This window comes from Natrix helvetica (assembly GCF_964273705.1).
Source record: "Natrix helvetica genome assembly, chromosome: 1".
In the NCBI taxonomy this organism is placed as follows: Eukaryota; Metazoa; Chordata; class Lepidosauria; order Squamata; family Natricidae; genus Natrix; species Natrix helvetica.
Window position 1 is genome coordinate 375,498,972 of NC_138548.1, and position 21,400 is coordinate 375,520,371.

Genomic DNA, 21,400 nt, shown 5'->3' on the forward strand with positions numbered 1-21,400 from the left:
ATACCCCTAAGTCAACGCTAACTGGTTGTAACAATAAGACTATTGGTCTAATGATCTGAAATTTCCAGGCTCATTTCCAACATTTTGAAATAGCCCACGTAAGAAATTCATAGTAAGTTTGTCCTGTTTTCTAAATGTTGTTTTGCTGAGCCAGGGAGATGAGACCAGGGGATTCCTCTCTCCAAAAGTTCCTTGATGAGTTATTCCAGGCCTTTGTGTGTGTGTGTGTGTTCCATAAGTGTTGCCATACTACAACTTGGATGTATCTAAGCCATGTTTTCTGCCTTTACAACAGGCTTCCCAGCCCTATGTGGACCCGTAGAACTTATGCCTGTCCTATTGGAAATGTCCAACTGGTCTCTTGTAAAGTTCTGTTTTCTCTTGGAAGTAAGGAAAAAACATAAGAAAAGATTGCCTGCTGGAGAAGATTTTATTTTTCTTTCTAGGATTCTGATCCCTTTGAGGATGTGGCTGTGGACTTTACAGAAGAAGAGTGGGCACTGCTGGATTCTGGCCAGAAGGCCTTGTGCAGGGAAGTCATGCTGGAGGTTTCTATGAATTTGGCCACTCTGGGTAAGGATCCTCTTTGCTCTGCGTTCCATTCATTGGGAAAGGTGCTTTAAATGGGAGGTAAACATAGAAGATACCTGCATTCAATTACTTAAGGTGGTCAAAAATCTACCTGATCCCTACCTGGCACCACCTTTCTAACATTTCTTAATCTCAGGAAAATCGGGGTCAGAATGTTTACTGTGTAGCTAATATCCAGTGGAGGAACCATGGCCACAAAGAGCTTCATACATGTTTCTTTGATTCCCTTCAGTCGCCGGAGCTCGCATCCCTATAGAACACAAACAAACAGTGGCACTTCATGGGTAGTTTTGTCCAAGGTTGTCACCATAGTCACTCTTCTACAACACAAGATCTTGGCAGAAATGCTCACCATGGCTTTGGGAAAGTATCTCAACACTCCGTGGATACCCCATGTTAGATTGACATATCAACAGCAAAATTTTAATCTGGTACAGGGCTGTAAAGTCCCTTGGATACCATTACAGTCACTTGGATAACAATTTGCACCCAACATATCCTAGTTTGATACATAGCTGGTGCCAGGATGGTAAGATGGGTATATTTTTTACTTTTTATTCAGGGAGAAAACCCCTCCCCCTTTGCCATCATTGTAAATTCTAATGAGAATTTCTATTTGTTCTTTTTTCCAAGCAGCTGATGGCCTGGTGAATAAGAAAGAAAAACAGCCGAGGTTACTGACATTGCAAAGAGCAGTATCTGCAAAGGATCATTCGTTCTCTTTTACTTTATCTAAAATACTGAATAGAAAATACAAACCACATACTTTTGCAAAATATGAGAGGGATTTTCGTCTAAGCAAAAAGATGAAACTATGCATGCAGTGTGGAAAGAGCTTCAGTACCAAAAGTAATCATTGCCATTGGAGGATCCACACAAGTGAGAGGCCATATAAATGTCCAGAATATGGAAAAAGCTTTTGTCAGAAAACCGATGTTATTTGTCATAAAAAAATCCACATAGGAGAGAGTCCATATAAATGCATGGAGTATGGAAAGAAGTTTATTGACAATTGTCACCTTACTTTCCATCAAAGGATACACACGGGGGAAAAATTGTATAAATGCATGGAGTGTGGAAAAAGCTTTCATTGGAACTCAGAACTTATTCATCATAAGCGGATCCACACCGGGGAGAGACCATATAAATGCACAGAGTGTGGAAAGCACTTTATTCAGAAAAGACATCTTATTGTTCATGAAAGGATCCACACCGGGGAGAGACCATACAACTGCATGGACTGTGCAAAGCAGTTTACACAGAAAGGTCATCTCATATATCATGAAAGAATCCATACAGGGGAGAAGCCATATAAATGCACAGAATGTGGAAAAACCTTTGCTCAAAGAGCACAACTTAATGCTCATAAAAGGATCCACATAGGAGAGAGATTATTTAAATGCTTGGAGTGTGGAAAAAGCTTTAATTGGAGCAGAGGTCTAATTCTTCATGAAAGAACCCACACTGGGGAGAAACCATATAAATGCAGTGTGTGTGGGAAAAGCTTTGCTCAAAGAGCATATCTTAATGCTCATAAAAGGATCCACACAGGGAAGAAACCACATAAATGCCCGGAATGTGGAAAGAGCTTTTTTGACAGCGGTGACCTTCATCGACATCAGATGATCCATATAGCAGACAAACCGTATAAATGCATGGAGTGTGGAAAGAGCTTTATTGACAAGTGGCGCCTTACTATCCATCAAAGAATTCACACGGGGGAAAGACCGTATAAATGCATGGAGTGTGGAAAAAGCTTTTGTCGGAACGCAGAATTTATTTATCATAGGAGGATCCACACTGGGGAGAGACCTTATAAATGCATGGAGTGTGGAAAAAGCTTTGCTTGGAAAGGACATCTTAATACTCATAAAATGATCCACACAGGGGAGAGACCATATAAATGCTTAGTGTGTGGAAAGACTTTTGTTCGGAAAGGATGTCTTACTGGTCATGAAAGAATTCACACAGGGGAGAAACCATATAAATGCACAGAGTGTGGAAAGATGTTTGCTAGGTCAGGACATCTTTATTCTCATAAAAGGACCCACACAGGGGAAAGACCATATAAATGCTTGGAGTGTGGAAAAAGCTTTAACTGGAACAGAGATCTTATTCGTCATGAAAGAATCCATACTGGGGAGAGACCATACAGGTGCATGGAGTGTGGAAAGCAATTTACTCAGAAAAGTGGCCTTATTAATCATGAGAGAATCCATACAGGGGAGAAACCATATAAATGCACAGAATGTGGAAAAGGCTTTACTCAAAAAGGACCACTTAATTCTCATAAAAGGATTCATAAAAGGGGAAGAAATCATATAAATGTGTGTAGAAAACTTTAACATGACATTTACTTATGAAAGAATGCACAGGAAAATATTTTTGGGAATAATTTTACTGGGAAAGAACATCTTACTCATCATTAAAGGATCTCTGTAAGGAGAAAGCCTTCTAAAAGGACAAAGTGTAACTTTGAGTAGTAGAAACTCTTACCTGACTCAACATTAAGAGGATCCACACAGGAGAAATCATGTAAATGCAGGCAGTGTGGAAACAGCTTTACTCTGGAAGGATACCATAATTCTCATAAAAGAATGTCCATAGAAGAAGCCATAGAACAACCTTTCCCAAATACTGGAATTCATTCAGAACAGCGAGGTGTTCCTTTTCCTAGTTTAACCTGCATTTTTCTTCTCCCTGTGGAAAGAGGGATGCAAAATAGGAATTAAGCCCTTCAGTTTCCTCCCTGTTGCCCATCACCATCTTACTATCTTTTCCAATTGAGGACTAATGGCTTCCTTGACTTCTCTCTTAAGCCTGCTGCCTAGATGCCTCTCACGTCCTGCCCCTGCTCAATTTAGCAAAGGGGAAAAGTCCTGATTCCTCATGTGAGGCTTCTATGATGACCCCTGCCTGCTCTGTATGAAACAAATGGTATACATATATCAAATTTAGAAAACAGTTCAATCTGCAGTTATTTTAATTTGTAAAACATGCTCATTTTCTTTTCATTCCTCTTAAGATTTAGCTAAAGAAATCTTGCCATTTCTCTTTGTTAGAGGAGTGAGTTCAGCCTCAGAAAGGCAGCCTGTTTTTGAGCAGTTGCCAAAGCAATTATTTCTCACCACTTGAGCTTCCACAACACATTTTGTGGAGGAAACTCATTTTATAGTCTTGGAACCTTATTAAAAAACTTTTATTAATAAAGGGGTTCCCCCCTTTTTTCCAATAAGGTCAAAGAATTTGAAAGAATACAATAAAATTTCTAAATAAAAATGGTGACAGTTCACAAAGATTACTAGGGACCAATAGAAAATACACATTTCCATAGCAAGGAAAATTAAGCAGGAATGGTTAAATTATTTTATTCAAAGGAATTTGTTCTGGAATTTGTGCTTGTGAAGAGAAAATATGAAACTTTGACATTGGTTTTGTTGATTAGAAAGTTTTGTTATAGGAATGGCTAGTCTCTTTTGAGAGCGGGGCGGTCTAGAAATTGAATAAAGTTAAGTTAGTTATAAATGTGTAAAAGCAAAATAGTTGAGCTTGGGATGTGTTTATCCTGTACTGTGCTAAGAATTGGAAATCAATGCCTCCTTTTTTTCTTTTTTTTTCTCCTTGTATATCACACCCCCTTTTCCCCCACTCCCTTCCCCCCCTTAATTTCCAATTCTTTGTATTTTATATAATAAAAATTAAAATGATAAAAATGGCAGGAGGACTTTTATTAGTTGTAATTTCCACGCAGTCTCTTTCCATGTATTCTTTTTTCACTGTTAAGCTGTTTAAATTTAGTAGCTGGAGCAATGGGGTTGTTCAGTAAGTCAGAACATGCAGTTGTGGTTGGTTGGTTGAAGAGTGCTGGCTCCTATGTGAGGAAATCTGCACTCCAGTGGTTGCGATGGGTGTTGAGGGGGAGTCCCCCCCTTTTTTCTGTGTATCCCATGTGCTTTGCAATTTACCTGGTGATGCTGCTCTGCCTGACTATCTAGCCTGTTGTATATATGGATGTAGAATATATTTGTTTATATAAAACTACAAGTATGTGTCAGCATCTATGACTTCATTTGGACACCTGCGCAATTCCCTCACAATATCTCACCTAGTTTTCATGGGTCCATATTTCATTCCACCTAGTGGGACAAACCCACTTCAGGAGGTAAATTTCAGAGGTTTTTTTTTTTACGTATTGCCACCACTGTTCCCTCTAAGGTGCGCGGCTGCGCGGCCGCGCATGTGGCAAGAAAACACCGCACAGCAGTTTCCAACTGCCGCTCAGTGATTTCTACTGTCACAGGCGCCGGAGGCTGGGGAGGTCCTTTGCAGGGGCCTAGAACTGGCCGCCCGCAAAGGACCTCCCCGGACTTGTTTTGATGAGCGCAGGGTGACTGAGTTCAGCAAAGCAAGCCCGGGGAGGTCCTTTGTGGGCGGCCAATCCTAGCTGCTTGCGCCCGGTGCTGCGGCTAAATTAAACCCCCAAAGCCCCTGCCGCTACCGGAATATCTGCTGCCGCCTCCTCCTCCTCTAACAGCACCACATTTGCTGCCTGACGCTGCAGCCGAGGTGAAGCCACCAAAGCTCCCGCCGGCGCCCCTGCCCGTGGCAGCGGCTCCTCCCCCTCTGTTCGGAGCACCTGAGCTGGGCCTCGCGTTACCCCCGCCCCCTCCTCGTCTGCTGTGCTTTTGAGGAGCCATGAGGCCGCGGGAGCCAGTAGGAAGGTGGCAGATGGGGCGGGAGCAGGGGGAAAAGGCCTCATGGCTTCTCAAAAGCACGGCGGAGGAGAAGGAGGCGGCAGGGGTAACGCGGTGCCCAGCTCAGGTGCTCCGAGTGGAGGGGGACGAGCCGCCGCTACGGGCGGGGGTGCCAGCGGGAGCTTTGGCGGCTTCACCTCAGCCACAGCGCCGGGCAGCAAATGTGGTGGTGCTGTTAGAGGAGGAGGCAGCTGTTATTCTGGTGGTGGCAGGGGCTCCTCGGCATCTTCAGCAGCAGCCCTGCCCCCTGTGAAAAAACCCGAAGATGGAGCAGATCCACGCAGATGACGTCGCCACAACATGACTGGAGGAGGAATTCTGGGAGTTGAAGTCCACAAGTCTTCAAGCTGTCAGGTTTGAAGAACCCTGGGTTGTTGTTTTTTCTAAAGGGTTAGGGATGCAAAGATCTTGTAACTTGACAAGCTTTAAGAGTTGCGTGCTTCAAATGCCAGAGTTTCTGACCCAACATTTTGGTTGCTAAGCAGGAGCATTGTTAAGTGATACTATATAACACTTAATTAAGTGGGTACCTTGAATAAACATAACTGAGTTTCAAATAATACTGATTTTGTTGTTGTCTTAGGTGACACCTGTGAAAAAAAGTCAGGTGCTGCTCAGGCATGAAAATGTGCTGCTCAAACACTATACTTTTCTGCTCACACTGAAAAAAAATTAGAGGGAACATTGATTGCAGCCCTTTGAAATCAGATCAACTTCAAGATTCAACCCGCAAGGAAGAATCAAACAGAAAAACTGAACAAAGAGTCAAGACTTCAACAGAACACAAAATACATATAAAACAGAAACATGCATAGGGCATATTGTACTCTGTAGAAAAAAGGGATTTTAACAAACCAGAGAGAGAGGATAAACTGGCCTGAAGGAATCCCCAGAGCATTTAAAAATAAATTTACTGGCTGGGTAACTGACCTCTGGCTCTTTCCTTTTCTCACATTTGCAGCGCCACCCATCAGTTCCTCCCCATTCCATCTTTTTCCATCGGTTCCCAAGAACAGGTCCCCATTTACAGGATGGCTTTGGGGAAATAGCAAGAAGCAACAATCAAATCAGGTTTCATCACCAAAGGCGCTTTGCTCATTTTAGTCCCGCTCAATCTTCACCCACCTTAACATCTCTTAATGTTAATCTGACCCAGTAGCCGTCCGCCACCCTCCTGCATCCCCTCTCACTCCCCGAATAAAGGCTTCGCCACATCCAAAACCTGGTCGACTCTTTAGCGTTATCATGGATCAGGGCATGCGCAGAAGAAAGGCGAGGCTGTAGTTGCCTTACGAGATGCTCCATCCAAAATCTATACATCAAGGGGTTTATAGAGTTTTGCCTCTCTAGGGAGCAGCACTCTCTGGCCGAGCGCCTCAGAAGGCCGGCAGGGCGCGCGAAATTTTGGCGGGAGTGTTTGCAGTCTCTCTTCTCAGCCTCAGAGGCCCTGAGGGAGCGGAGCCTCTGCTTCTCCCTCCACACTGAAACAGGGAAAGCGGAGTGGGCGGGGGAGGTTCTGCCGTGACCGAAGGCAGCGGCCTCGGAGAAAGTAAGAATGAAAACATGACAAGATTGTCTGCTGGGGAAGATTTTTATAGGATTCTCTCCCTTTGAGGAGATGGCTGTGGACTTCACAGAGGAGGATTGGGCACTGCTGGATTCTGGCGTTGTGCAGGGAAGTCATGCTGGAGGTTTCTAGGAATGTGGCTGCTCTGGGTAAGGACCCTCTATGCTCTGCCTTCCAATCATTGGGAAAGGTGTTTTCATTGGGAGGTAAATGGAGAAGTTACCTGCACTAAATTGCGTAAAGTGGTGAGAACTCTACCTGACCATCACCTGTAAAATCTTTCCTAATTTCACAAAAATCAGAGTCAGAATGTTTAGTGTGTAGCTAATATCCAATGGAGTAGCCACTGCCGCAAAGAGCCTCCATACACTTCCCCTTGATTCTGCACTGCCAGGGCCACTCTAGATGACAAACCAGCTGAGGCACTTCTTGGGCAATTTTGTCCAAGGCTGTCACCAGAGACACTCTTCTAGAACACAACTAAGGTTTTGTCTGAAATGCTCACCATGACTTTGTGAAAGGCCTTAGATGCTCTGTGGAAATGCCTGGACAGATTGACTAATCAGCAACAAAGTTTCTGTCTTGAAAAATCCTTTGGATACCATTAGAGTCTCCTGGATAAATTTTTAAAACCTAAGGGACTGATTCGGATAAAACTCAGCAGCGCTTTTTCATGCAGCTGTTGACAAAAATAGGATTGCCAACATGATCGCCACGGTCCAATGACAGATATGGCACAAGAAGAAGAAGAAGGATAACGGGGGAACAGGGGATGCAAAATATGAATGAAGCTGTTCAATTTCCTCCTTGTTGCCCATCACTATTTCTATCTTTTCTGAAAGGATGGACTAGGCTTCCTTGCTTTCTTCTTAATTTACAAAAAAAAATCTATATAAAACAATTCACACAATTCAAATTTAGAAGACATTTGAATCTGTAGAGTTATGTTAATTTCCACAAAATACTGCTCGTATCCTTTCCTCTTAAGATTTAGCTAAAGAAACCATATCATTTTCCTTTGTCATCTTGACCAGGAGAAAGAGAAATGAGATCAGCCCCAGAAAGATAACCTCTTTTTGAGCAGTTGCCCAGGCAATTATTCATCACCACTTCAGCTTCCCAACATATTTTGAGGAAGAAACTCTTTATACTCTTATTGTCTTGGAACTTCACTAATAAACTCTCATGAACCTGTAATTCTATAGTCTCCTTCCATGTATTTTTTCATTATCTGATCCTGTCATCATGATCAGCAATACCGAACTCCATATTTGAGTCCATCTATTCTAGGGGGACAAAAGCACTTCAGGAAGTCAATTTCTTTCTTTCTTTTTTGGATAATGTAGCCCCTTGAAACAAGATCAACTCTTCAGGAATCCACCCAGCAGGAAAGATCAAGCAGAAAAGGTGAATAAAAAGACTTCAACAGAACAGAAATAAATAGAAAATAGAAAAATATGTAGGGCAGATTGTACTCTTAGAAAACGGTGGATTTTTCACTAACTCTATGGAGATTCTCAGTCATCCTGGTTGTCTTAAAGATGCTTTAAATCTGGGCGTGGGTGCTCCAAAAATTGTAAAAGGTCCTCTTAAGTGGATCATAAGTTACTTTTTCAACATCCCTCCCATCAGTCTGCAAATACATTTTCATACCAGGGATTCCGTGGGAAGGAGCTTGGAATATTCATCTGAGGAAACAAAAGAGTTTGAGGAGACATGATAGCTGTAATTAGCTGACTAAAGAGAAGCTTCAGATAAGATGATTAAGATATATTTTCCGTGGACACAGAAACTAGGACTAGAATTAAACAGACTTATGTTGACAATATAGGTAGTCCTCAACTTACTACTATAATTGAGCCCAGAATTATGGTTGTAAGTTTGCTGGTAAAATGACAGGTGGTTAAGCAAGTACTACCTGTAATTAAATTTTGTTTAACTATAAGAAAAAAAACTTCCTAATGGTAAGATTTATACAACAATGGCGCAGTCTACTTGTGGAAGTTGAGGTTCTCCATATCTGGAGATTTTCCAAAGACTGGACAACCATTTCTCGGGAGGGGGGTGTTTAGCTGATTTTCCAAGGCATTACAGAGAATTGTAGTGGCTATTCCTTGTGGTCCCTTCCAGCCCCACAGTTGTATGATTCCAAAGTGATCCCACATCCAAGAGGAATTAAGATTCAGTGGAGGATTTACTAAACAAATTACTTTTTAATGGAAGGAACCAAATTTGGTGGTTTTTCTGGAAGAGTTTGATTTAATAATTTTCACATGATTTAATAAATTTCACAAAGAACAGGGTTAAGTGCTGTACAGAAAGAGCATATGATGATATCTAGGAAAAACAAGACATATATAAAAGTCTATTAAAACAAAGGATAAATAATGGCCATGGGTACAAGGATCCCCTTGACAAACCTACTAAAGGAAATGGAGGAATCTTGTGACCTAGACTTGCATAAGGGTTTTCCCTTGAGCATGGTTCTTGTAGAAAGAAGAGTCCCTTCTCTTTACAGGCAGTCCTCGAGTTACAACCACAATGGAGCCCAAAATGTATGTTGTTAAGTGAAACATTTGTTAAGTGAATTTGCCCCCTTTTACAACTTTTCTTGCCACAGTTAAGTGAATCATTGCACTTAAGCAAGTAACATGGTTGCTAATTGAATCTGGATTTCCTATTGATTTTGCTTGTCAGAAGGTAGCAAAAGCTGATCACATGACCGTAGGACACTGCAGCCCTTGTAAAATACAGCCATCATAAAACTGCAGGGACCCATCCAAGAAGCCATCAGGCCTCAGGACTGACTCAAAAACATGGATTGCAAATTGAGATATAACGTGCAGTTTAATCAATTCCTTTTTAAGCTGGACTTTCAATTCCCAAGAATCTTCCAAAACAAACAGTGATTTTTCATTGATGCTCATGAAGATGCTTTCTTTATTAGATTTTGTCCTCTTTTTCTCCCTGATGAAGAATGTTTTTTCCCCGAGTGGTAGCAGTATTCGTACTAGCTGTTATTTTCTCCGCCTTCCATTTTCAACATGGAGGGGAGTGGGTGTTTACTATCCAGTGGGCTTTGTACAAGGAAATCATACTTATGGAATGGTTTCTTTTCTCAGTCAAAACACCACACATATATTTATTGTTAGATATTAACATATATCGGGATAAGTCTTCCCTCTGGTCCGCTCCTACAGCGGGAAACAGGTATCCCTCTGATTGGTCGAGGGGCGTGCCCAATCCCTATAAAAAGGGAACCCTCCGACCACAGAGTAAGCTGGATCACTACTACTAGTAATAAATGAGCTGATAAGTTACTTCGTGTCCGCAGTCTGTCTCTCGTTGCCCAGATCTAACATTGGCGACGAAGGTGGGATTGAGAGACAGATAGGACGAAGAACGCTACCTCAAGAATCTCCGGATTTGATCCAGCCCAGGAATTCGGCAGTAATTCCGGCAGCCATCTCAGATCACCGCAGCACGGCAAATTCAAACTGAGAAGATGGCGATGCATGCTCCCCCCGCTCCTTTCGACCCAGCAAACGACGAATGGGAAGCCTTCATGATTCGATTCGAGTGTTTCCTCGAAGCAAACGAGTACACGGGGATCACCGATGCAAGGAAGAAAAACATCTTCCTCGGCTACTGCGGAAAGGAAGTCTTCAATACGGCCAGAGACCTCACCGCGCCTACTCCAATACAAGCGGTATCATGGGCGACGCTGCAACAGACTCTGCAAACGCATTACGCGCCAAAACCTTCCCGCCATGTCTGCCGAAAGGAGTTCAACATGAGGACTCAGAGGGCGGGAGAATCCATTAATCAATATGTTGCAGCCCTACGAAAAGCAGCAGCCCACTGCGAATACAGGGATTTGGAAGAGCACATCTTAGAGCAGCTCATCTGTGGGATAAGAGACATTTCTTTGCAAAAGAAGCTGTTGGCAAACCCGAATTTAACCCTACAATCAGCGTTAAACGAAGCAAGAGCGTCAGAATCAGCGGAGAAATCATCGGTGACCATACAACGAGGGGCCAGCGTAACCCATCCAGCACCGAGACAAACCAGAGTTCACTACGAGGACACAAGCCCCGACTACGAGAATCCCGAGTTCGAGGACAGTCACCTGATCCAGAGCAGTCACTTGAGGCCTGGGGGGAGACCCGGAGCCCGTTTGCCGCCCTGCGCAAGCTGCGGAGGGAATCACCCCAGGTCTACTTGCAGGTTCAGGAACGTTGTTTGTTCGCACTGCAACAAACTTGGGCACATCGCACGAGTGTGCCGGAGCGGAGTCCCTGCCTCACGGCAGCCACCCATGTACCGCCAACAGAAGCCCAACCCAGGGGCTTGGCGAAATCAAAAAGGGCGCCCAGAGAGAAATCCACAAGTGTTTACCCAGAGAGAAAATTTCCAAAGAGCTGAACGAGCGTATTCCCAGAGAGATTACTCACAAGGAAGTGAGCGAGCGTATCCCCAGAGAGAATACACACAGAGAGCTGAAAGAGCGTTCTATCAAGACGCTCAACAAGAGTATTTTCAGGATGTTGACGATGAGATAGAGTTGACCCAGAGAGAGGAGTTGCGAACGTATCTCACCACGATACATCAGGTCCGCCCTAAGCGGCCCAAAAGGCTGAAAGTCACAGTCCTATTGGAGGGCTCACCCTGCGAGCTAGAAGTTGACACAGGATCCACCCTGACGATCATTTCATGGGCATCCATGAAACAGGCTATCCCTAGCCTCAGAAAGAGCCAACTGCGCGCTCCAGACGTCCTGCTACGAGACTACCAGGGGAACCAAGTCCCCATCGTGGGCCAAGGCACATTCCGCATCCGTTTCAAGGACATCGAAGCCCAGCTGCCTGTGACCATCGCCAGCGCGCCATTGCAGAACCTTCTGGGGCTTGATTGGTTTGAAGCCCTGGGAGTAGAAGTCACCGGAATCAACGCCGTGAGAAACAGCAGCGCTGAAAAGATTTTTAAGGAGTTCGAGGATGTGTTCAGCCCCGGTCTTGGTAAGTATGTGGGCAAACCAATATCATTTAATTTAGACCCCAATGTGGCACCAATCCGACTTAAACCGAGACGAGTACCTTTTGCACTCCGCCCAAAAATAGATAAGGAGATAGATAAGTTAGTGGAACAAGGGATCCTTGAGCCGGTAGATCACGCGCGCTGGGAAACGCCTATCGTGACCCCAGTCAAACCAGACGGATCAGTCCGCATCTGCGCGGACTATAAATGCACAATTAATGTCGCGCTACAACAGAGCGCATATCCTGTGCCCGTAGTACAGCACTTATTGCACTCGTTGGGGCCGGGAAAAGTTTTCGCTAAGTTAGACATGGCACAAGCTTACCAGCAACTGCCAGTTGATAGCGCCACAGCGGAGGCCCAGACTATAGTGACGCATAGAGGAGCTTTTAAATGCAACCGGCTACAATTCGGCGTGAGTATTGCCCCAGGATTGTTCCAGAGCGTCATGGAACGACTGTTGCAAGGGATACCGGGAGTCGTCCCATATTTTGACGACATCTTGGTGTCCGCTGCAAACGAGGAGCAACTAAACAAAAGAGTCAGATCTGTTTTGGCCAGAATCAGAGAAAAGGGTCTCCGCCTTAAAAAGGAAAAATGCCAAATTAACGTGCCTAGCGTAGAATTCCTGGGTTATAGAATTGATGGTCAGGGAATACACCCCACTTCAAAGAAAATTAAGGCGATCCAGGACGCCCCCACACCACGAAATCAGACCGAGTTGCAGGCCTTCCTCGGATTACTTAACTTCTACAGCGTTTTTCTGAGACAGAAAGCGACCGTTGCTGAGCCTCTACACCGTTTACTCCAGAGGAACGCACCATGGAAATGGGGACGATCCGAAGCTGCAGCTTTCGCCGGGGTAAAGCGCCTGCTCACCACTGACTCGCTGTTGGTTCAATACAGTCAGACCCTTCCGCTGGTATTGACCTGCGACGCATCGCCCTTCGGAGTTGGAGCAGTCCTCAGCCACAGGATGCCCGACGGGAAAGAAGCACCCATTGCTTTCTACTCCAGAACTCTTTCATCGGCCGAAAGGAACTACAGCCAAATGGACAGAGAAGCGCTGGCTGCCGTAGCTGGTGTAAAACGCTTCCATGAATACCTCTACGGCCGCGATTTTGAACTGATCACAGATCACAAACCGCTGTTGGGACTTTTGGCGGGAAACCGCCCCACTCCGGTCTCCCTTTCTCCACGCATGACCAGGTGGACTGTTTTCCTGGCTGCGTATTCCTACAAGTTAATTCATCGACCGGGCTCCACTTTAGGACATGCAGACGCGCTCAGCCGTTGCCCATTACCAGACATTTTGCCAGACCCCACTCCAGAAGTACCGGTATTACTCATTGACTGTTTGGATTCGGGACCGGTTTCTTCCTACGATGTTGCAAGGTTCTCCTCTAAAGACAATTTAATAAAGCAAGTGCAAACTTGGGTATGGAGGGGGTGGCCGAAGGGAAATGTGGGCCCGGAATTCAAAATGTTTTGGTCAAAACGGGACGAACTCTCAGTACTACAGGGATGTTTGTTGTGGGGGGATCGAGTTGTTATTCCTTATGCTCTACGAAAAAATGTATTAGATGCTTTGCATATGGGTCATCCGGGGATCGTGAGAATGAAAGCGTTAGCGAGAAGTTACGTGTGGTGGCCAAACATGGACAAAGAAATAGAGGAGTGGGTGGCCACTTGCGACCCATGCCAGGAGTCGAGACCGGCACCCCCGGAAGCGCCCGCCACAGAATGGGAGAAACCCAAGGCACCCTGGTCACGTATACACATTGATTTTGCAGGGCCATTCCAGGGTCAAACCTTCCTCATAGTTGTAGATGCTTATTCTAAATGGCTAGATGTAGTCCTAATGACGTCAACCACGGCAGAGGCAGTCATAAAGGTTCTTCGGCGGCTTTTCGCCACCCATGGTTTACCAGATCTTCTAGTATCCGATAACGGGCCCCAATTCACGGCCATGCAGTTTGAAACATTTTTAGCGGGGTTGGGAATCAGGCATGCCCTCATCGCGCCATTCCATCCAGCATCCAACGGTCAGGCAGAGAGAATGGTGCGATTCGCGAAAGAGGCCCTCGCTAGGATGGGTCCAGGGGATTGGCAAACACGCATTGACCATTACCTCCTGATTCAACACATTACCCCGAGCGCAACGACGGGTAGGAGCCCCGCTGAACTACTCATGGGTCGCCGCCTACGGTCTCACCTGGACCGGCTCCACCCAAATTACTCTGCCACGGCTCCCCCAGACTCTACAAGTAAGGTCCGGTCTTTCAGAGTAGGGGACTCAGTATATGCTCACAACTACACAGGGGGAACATTGTGGATGCCGGCAAAGGTCATTGGCATCACGGGTCCTCGATCGTATTTGCTAGAGCTAGAAGATGGGCGGAATTGGAAAAGGCACATCGATCAACTTCGAGGTCGCCTTGCACACTCCAACATTAGAAATGGAGACGAAAGTTTCCCGGCTACAGAGAGCCAACCGCAGGAAAACTCCATCGCAGGGAACAATGACACCGGCGACCTAAGCGTGGAACAGGACAACACGCACACAGCTGAGCAAACCCCAGTCAACGCAGCCGAACAAGCTCCTGAATGCCCGAGCAACGAAAGCGCAAGACCTCCAGAACGGGAAATAGGAAAAGCACCCGATCCTGCAACTACGTCAAACCAACACGCACCCAGTCCTGCAAACACTTCAACCCAACCTGAACTACGACGTTCTTCCCGAGCAAGACAAACACCCACCTACCTAAAGGACTATGTTACCTACCGTAACGTCCCATCTAGGAGGGGAGGGGTGTTAGATATTAACATATATCGGGATAAGTCTTCCCTCTGGTCCGCTCCTACAGCGGGAAACAGGTATCCCTCTGATTGGTCGAGGGGCGTGCCCAATCCCTATAAAAAGGGAACCCTCCGACCACAGAGTAAGCTGGATCACTACTACTAGTAATAAATGAGCTGATAAGTTACTTCGTGTCCGCAGTCTGTCTCTCGTTGCCCAGATCTAACATTTATGTATGGGCAGAATGTGCAAGGGGAAGGGATTTTGCTGCCTTCTACACATACTCATGCACATAATCTACATCATGGCTATAAATAAATAAATAAAATGTAGAAATGGTAATTTTAGTACTGATCATTAGGAGCCAGAATAGAACTTCTGTTCTATTAGAACTCATGCATGGGTAGCTCTTGGATTAGATAGATCTTTGCACTACATTCTCACACATAAGCAAAAGTGGATGAAAAGATTGCATTTCTCCACGTTAAAGTATTCTATTTCTGGGCTTTACTTTTTTTTTGACAAGCCAATATTGTTTATTTGTCTTTCAAATAAAATGTTAGCCTTTAATACACGGAAGTCCACTGATAACTTCTGCTAATGAGATATTCTATTCTTCGCAGCATCCAAACTGGTATGTATAGCATCCATGGTGTCATTAATGGCTTTTTGATGTTGATTTGTTTAAATTTATTGGCTGTTCAATTCCAGTGGGCCTTCTCACCTCCAGAATAAAAGTGGTTACATCTAATAGGTACATCTAGTCTCATTAAAGTTCTTTAAAGTAGGAGCAATAAAAGTAGAATTTAAACGATCAGGAAGGATGCCAACAGTTGCCCAAATTTTGGCTGAAAGTCCATGTAATCTAAATATTATTTTAAGGAATGTTGGTTATTTACCTTCCCCCCCACCGAATCAATTTGTTCTTTTGCCACAGGTGGGAGGTAGGTTTTTTTCCTTTAATCTGACCGATCCGGAGGAAGGCTGATGAAATAACTAAACAATTGCATGCCAAAAACTCCCTGTTTTTCACAAGAGCCACAATTTTTTGGCCAGAGTGCAAAGCAAAGTATAAATGTTGGGTTTTTTCTATCTTTATTAAAGGGAGGATTAGTCAAAACACACAGGAAGGAAAAATAAGAAGAAGAAAGAATATCAAAAGAGTAAAAAGATTAGGATTAGAGCTACAGAAAGAACCACAAAAAAGAAATTTAAAAATTAAATGCAATTAATAAAACATAAATTATGCTTAATTGAAAAAGAAGCATTGGCACAAAAAATTAAAAGTGTAAAACAAAATTTCTTTGGAAATGCTAACAAACCAGGGAGGTGGCTGGCATATAAATTAAAAAAGGAGAAAGAAAAGAAACAGCTACAAAGTCTGGTGATGAGAAGGGTATGCTTCAGCACCAAAATGATATTTTTATAAAAGAAAATAATCCAGAACCATTATGAAAATTTGTACGATCAAGAGCTATCAGAAGATAAAATAGTTTAAAAATCTAAGAAATAAATAAATAAATAAAATAAGAACAATATTTCGAAGAAGCCAGGTTGCCTAAAGTGCCTGAAACAGGAAGAACTGTGTTAAATGGAAAGGTAACAATGTTTGAATTAACAGGTGATTAAGAGATAGAAAAATAATAAAATGCCAGGACCAGATGGTCTACCAGTGGAAGTTTGCAAACAATTACAAGATATCCTAGGACCATCAATGCTGGAAGTATATAATGAAGTCTTGTTGGAAGCTAAGGTACCAAAATCCTGGATGGAAACAAATAATACACTTATACTAAGGAAGATGCAGATTTATTGCAAATTATGATCAAGGCAATATATACGAAACGGACTGCAAAAGTGATTGTAAACGGGGACATAACACAGAATGTTAATATTAATAAAGGCACAAGACAGGGATGTCCACTCTCCCCATTACTATTCATTTTGACATTGAAGTGTTAAATAGAGTCATTCGGCAGGATATAGAAATAAAAGTTATGGAGATTAAAAAAGAAAAATATAAACTACAGGCATTTGCAAATGACCTGGTATTTATCATAGAGGAACCGCAACCAGTGTCAGGCCTGTAGTTATGTTTCTTTTAGGATCTTTGGCCTGCCACACTTTCTATTATTTTCCTATGCTGTTTCATTAGTGTAGTGGTTGGGAGGGGGGAATAGAAAGGAGTAGATTTGTGGAATGTGTTGTTGTCATTCTTTCTAGAAGCCCAAGGTCATCTTTTGTCTCCGCACCTCGACACCTGACCAGAACCAGCGGGGTGGAGATGCCAGCGTGGAAGAAGAAGATTGGACCATGTGATGGATTTATGGGTGTGGGCATAAGATCATGAACTTTCAATGGGTGGAATCCCAGGAAGCTCTTCAGAATTGGAATTTCACAGATGTGCCAACATGTCTGTTTTATTAAATTGGAACTTTAAGGATAGCTCTGCCTTGGACTCCAATTTAATTCTGCATGATATTTGGAACGCTGACAACCAGCTGTACCCGAATTAATGAAGAAAATAGATGACTATGGAGAAGTTGCAGGATTGAAAGTAAACAGAGAAAACTAAAATTTTAGTCAAAAAATTTACAAATAAACAGAAAAAAGAGTTAATATAGAAGATAGTCATTCAGATAATGAAGAAAGTAAAATATCTGGGCATTGATCTATCAGCAAGTTGTGTAACTATAAAAGAAGATAATTACATTAAATTGATACAGCAAATTAAACTTGACTTGGAAAAGTCACTAATAGGAAGAATAGCTGCCATTAAAATGAATACTGAGATTATTATATCTGTTCCAAACAATTCCAATAAAGCTGGAACAGAAATATTTCGAGGAATTAAACAGATTAGTAACAAAATTTATTTGGCAAGGTAAAAAATCAAGAATAAGTTTGAAACTTACAAAAATCTAAGAATAGACTTTGGGCTGCCAGATTGGGAGTTATATTACCAGGCATCTGCACTTAAGTGGCTAAAAGAATGAATAACCTTGAGACATAGACAATTATTAACTGGAGGGTCTCGATTTGCAACTGGGGTGGCATGCCTTTCTATGGTATGGGAAAAACAAAACAATTATTTCCAATGACATTACATTACAAATGCTCTGTTTTCAGTATGGGAAAAAATTAAGGAAAAACACCATTTGAAAATACCAGTCTGGCTCTCTATGACGGAAGCATTGATACGTCCAGATGTGATTGAAATGGAGAAAAATCATAAGATATAAAGAAATTTTGAATAAGGGGAATTGAAAAGTAAGCAGGAACTGAATACTCAAGGGATAAATTTAGCATGGTGGCCGCAGCAGTGGTGGGTCTCTATTTTTTTTTTACTACCGGTTCGCTCGTGTGCACGCGTGCTCTCTCTCGCTCTCTCTTGCACACGATGCTTCTGCGCATGCACAGAAGCATCCAGGCAGGTGGGTGAAGCCTCCTGCTGCCGCCGCTGCCAGTTGGACTGAACCAGGCCAAACTGGGAACAAACCACCTCTGGACCGCAGGTACAAATACAATCAAGATATGAAAAAGCTGTTAAATTATATGGTTTTTATAAAGGACTAACAGAATTGGACCAGATTCTAACCGGGACTGATGGGTATAACAAGAGGAAAACATATTTGATTTGACATGTATTGATTGCAGCCAGAATTGTATTTGAACAACAATGGAAAAGTGAAGAGACCCTTACAGATGAAAATGTGATTTAAAAAAATATTACAATGCAGAAATGATAGATTAACACTTACAATTAAGGAAAAGTAAGAAATTGAATATTTTTTGACTTGGGATTTATTTTATCAATAGTTAGCTGACAGAAACAGAAGTTAGAAACATGGAACTATAAGAAAAGGAACAATGAAAAAAGGGAGGCTTGTTAAAATGGATAAGCAAATATCAGTATTATTATGATCATTATGATAGAACGCATATCAATGCAATGAATATTGTTGTAAAAACTTTGATGATTATTTCTTAAAACTATTTGTACCCAGACAACACACTGTTTTTAACCCAAAATGGAATTTTTATATATTATGAAACAAAAAACTATGCAAAAAAAAAAAAAAAAGAAGGATGCCAAGAGCTGCCCAACTTTTGGTTGAAAGTCCATGTAATCTAAATATTATTTTAAGGAATGTTGGTTATTTACCTACTCCCCCTGAATCAATTTGTTCTTTGGCCAAATGTGGGAGGCAAAAGAACAAATCCAGAGGAAGGCTGATGAAATAACCAAACAATTAATTACATGCCAAAATCTCCCTGTCTTTCACAAGAGCCACAGTTTCATTGGCCAGAGTGCAAAGCCAAGGGTAAATCTGTTGGTTTCCCCCCACTAACTGGCAAGCTTCCCTGGTTGTGTTGGCAGGATGATCACCTGTTTGACTTCAAGTCAATGTTAATCCTCTCCCCTCCAATGACCCAAGGATGAACATTGCTATTATCACTGAAACGTGATGAGATGGAGCCCATGATTATAATATATTACTAGAAGGATATAATTTGTTCAGAAGAAACAGATCTGTCATAGGAAAATTCCAACAGGAAACAAAGGCAACAACACAAGCAATAATTCTTAGTTTAAGATCAGAGGCTTATTGTTTCTAATAATTTGGAACATTAGAAATGAATCGATATAAAAGATATAATAGCAGTAATACACTAAATCAACAAATAATTGCAGTGGCCCAATGAGAAATAGCAAGTCCTATAAGAGCTCTGAGCCGATCTTGAACCCTATCTTTTATACTGTTCCTCTAACCACATACATGCTTCACAACTTTACTAACTGTCACTTTTTGTGGACACCTGTGAACATTACTTTCAATTCCTCATTTCCAACAGTTTCATTCTTCCTGTTTTAAACGAATCCATACACGTGCATATTTTGCAAAAAACACATTTCACAGTTAGCAACGGTTCAGCAGGATTACAAATATTTCTGGTAAATTTTGAAATCATCCTAGCTGAAAACTTTGGTTCATATCTCTTTCTTCTGGGGCCTTCTATTATCCACAGGATTTATTGAATCTAACAGATCAACAGCCTATATTTCTTGATTCTCATGGATCCAACAAGAGTAGCAATAGTTGTATGTATGCATAGTATGTAAAGATGTATGTAGGTAAAAAATTACTACAGATAGTCCTCAACTTACAACAGTTCCTTTAGTGACTGTTCAAAGTTACAACGGCACTGAAAAAAGTGACTTATGGCAATTTTTCCCAGCTATGACCTTTGTAGCATCCCCACGATCATGTGTTCAAAAATTTAGATGCTTGGCAACTGGTTCATACTTATGACCGTTGTTGTGTCCCAAGGTCATGTGATCACCTGCTGCAACCTTCTGACATGCAAAATCAATAGGGAAGCCAGATTCACTTAACAACCGTGTTACTAACTGATCAACGGCAGTGATTCATTTAACAACTGTGGCAAAAAAATGTTGTAAAAAGGGGCAAAACTCACTTAAGAAAAGTCTCACAACAACAGAAATTTTGGGCTCAGTTGTGGTAAGTTGAGGACTACATGTATAGCTGCACAGAAATTATGCATGCATGTATGTATGTATCAGAATTTGGGTTCTGGGAGTTGCTACTGCTGGTTCACTCATGGCTACGCATGGGATTTGCGTGCCCGTGCTTGATGTGTGCTTCGCGCGCAGGCACAGTGCAATAAAAATTGGTCTGTGCATGCGTAGAAGCAAAAAACAAGATAGCAGCACCTATGGCGCCACCCAGAGAACCGGTTTGGGGGGGTGGCAGGTCTGGGTTGCTGCCGATTCCAGCGACCCAGGCCGCCAAACCATTAGCGGTTTGGCCAAACCGATCTGAACCGGTAGGAGCATGTATGCAAAGAATAACTACAGCTACATACAAATACATGATGTCAGGGATGAAAGCCGCCTTCAGAGTATTTGAGTGAATATTGAGGGGAAAAGAAAGATAATTGCTATAGGTGCATATTACAGACCACTCAACCAAGCAGAGGCAATAGATGAACTTTTTACTAATCAGCTAGCTGAGATCTGCAGGAAACTCCAGTGTAGTAATAGGGGACTTTAACTGCCCTGACATCAACAGGGAAGCAAACTCTGCCATGAGTGGGAGATTGAATAGATTCCTGGCATGCCTGGCTGGCGACAACTTTTATCGTCCAAAAGGTAGAGAAGGGAACTAGAGGACCAGCTCTATTGGACTTAATTGACAGAGATGAAATGATAGAGGGGGTTGAAGAGGCAGGAACTTTGGTAGAGAGTGACCAAGTCGTACTGGAATTCATCATAATGATGTAGGCAACTGAACAAAGTCAGTATAGTGTTTTAGACTTTTAAGACAGCTACTTCAACAAACTAAGAAAGAAATTAGGAAGGATTCAATGGATGGAAATCCTAAAAGAAAAACAATTTAGGATGCTTGGAAACTGAAAACCTAGATAAAGGTCTTTTTTTAAAAAAAAATCACAGAAAGATAAACAAGAGACCCAAGACAAGACCAGCATGGCTGCACAAAGAGCTTTCTGACTAACTGAGAGACAAAAAGGACAAGTATGAAAAAGGTAAAGAAGAGCATATAATCTGAAATTTGCAAGGATGGAGTCAGAAATGCTAAAGGTTCAGAATGAACTAAGACTTGCCAA

At 42.6% G+C, this 21,400-nt stretch overlaps 1 protein-coding gene and 1 long non-coding RNA gene across 5 annotated transcripts in view; one reads left to right on the forward strand and one right to left on the reverse strand.

Moving 5' to 3' along the window:
* The window catches only part of LOC309383761 (neurotrophin receptor-interacting factor homolog), a 28,799-nt gene extending 22,229 nt beyond the window's left edge, over window positions 1-6,570 (forward strand). For 2 of the 4 annotated variants that reach the window (XM_081936612.1, XM_081936614.1), the window contains exons 3-4: window positions 447-573; window positions 1,225-2,955. In XM_081936612.1, the coding sequence (XP_081792738.1) occupies window positions 447-573; window positions 1,225-2,936 (1,839 nt within the window). In that variant the 3' untranslated portion in view covers window positions 2,937-2,955. Of the gene's footprint in view, window positions 1-446; window positions 574-1,224; window positions 2,956-6,306 lie in introns of those variants that run through there. The other 2 variants (XM_081936613.1, XM_081936619.1) reach the window with 2 other exon arrangements.
* LOC309383823 lies at window positions 3,161-6,581 on the reverse strand. The gene is made up of 3 exons (XR_014173925.1): window positions 6,471-6,581; window positions 6,276-6,380; window positions 3,161-3,291 (listed from the first exon to the last, which is right to left on the reverse strand). It is a non-coding gene; the product is annotated as an uncharacterized lncRNA (long non-coding RNA).
* Between the last annotated feature and the right edge of the window lie 14,819 nt (window positions 6,582-21,400).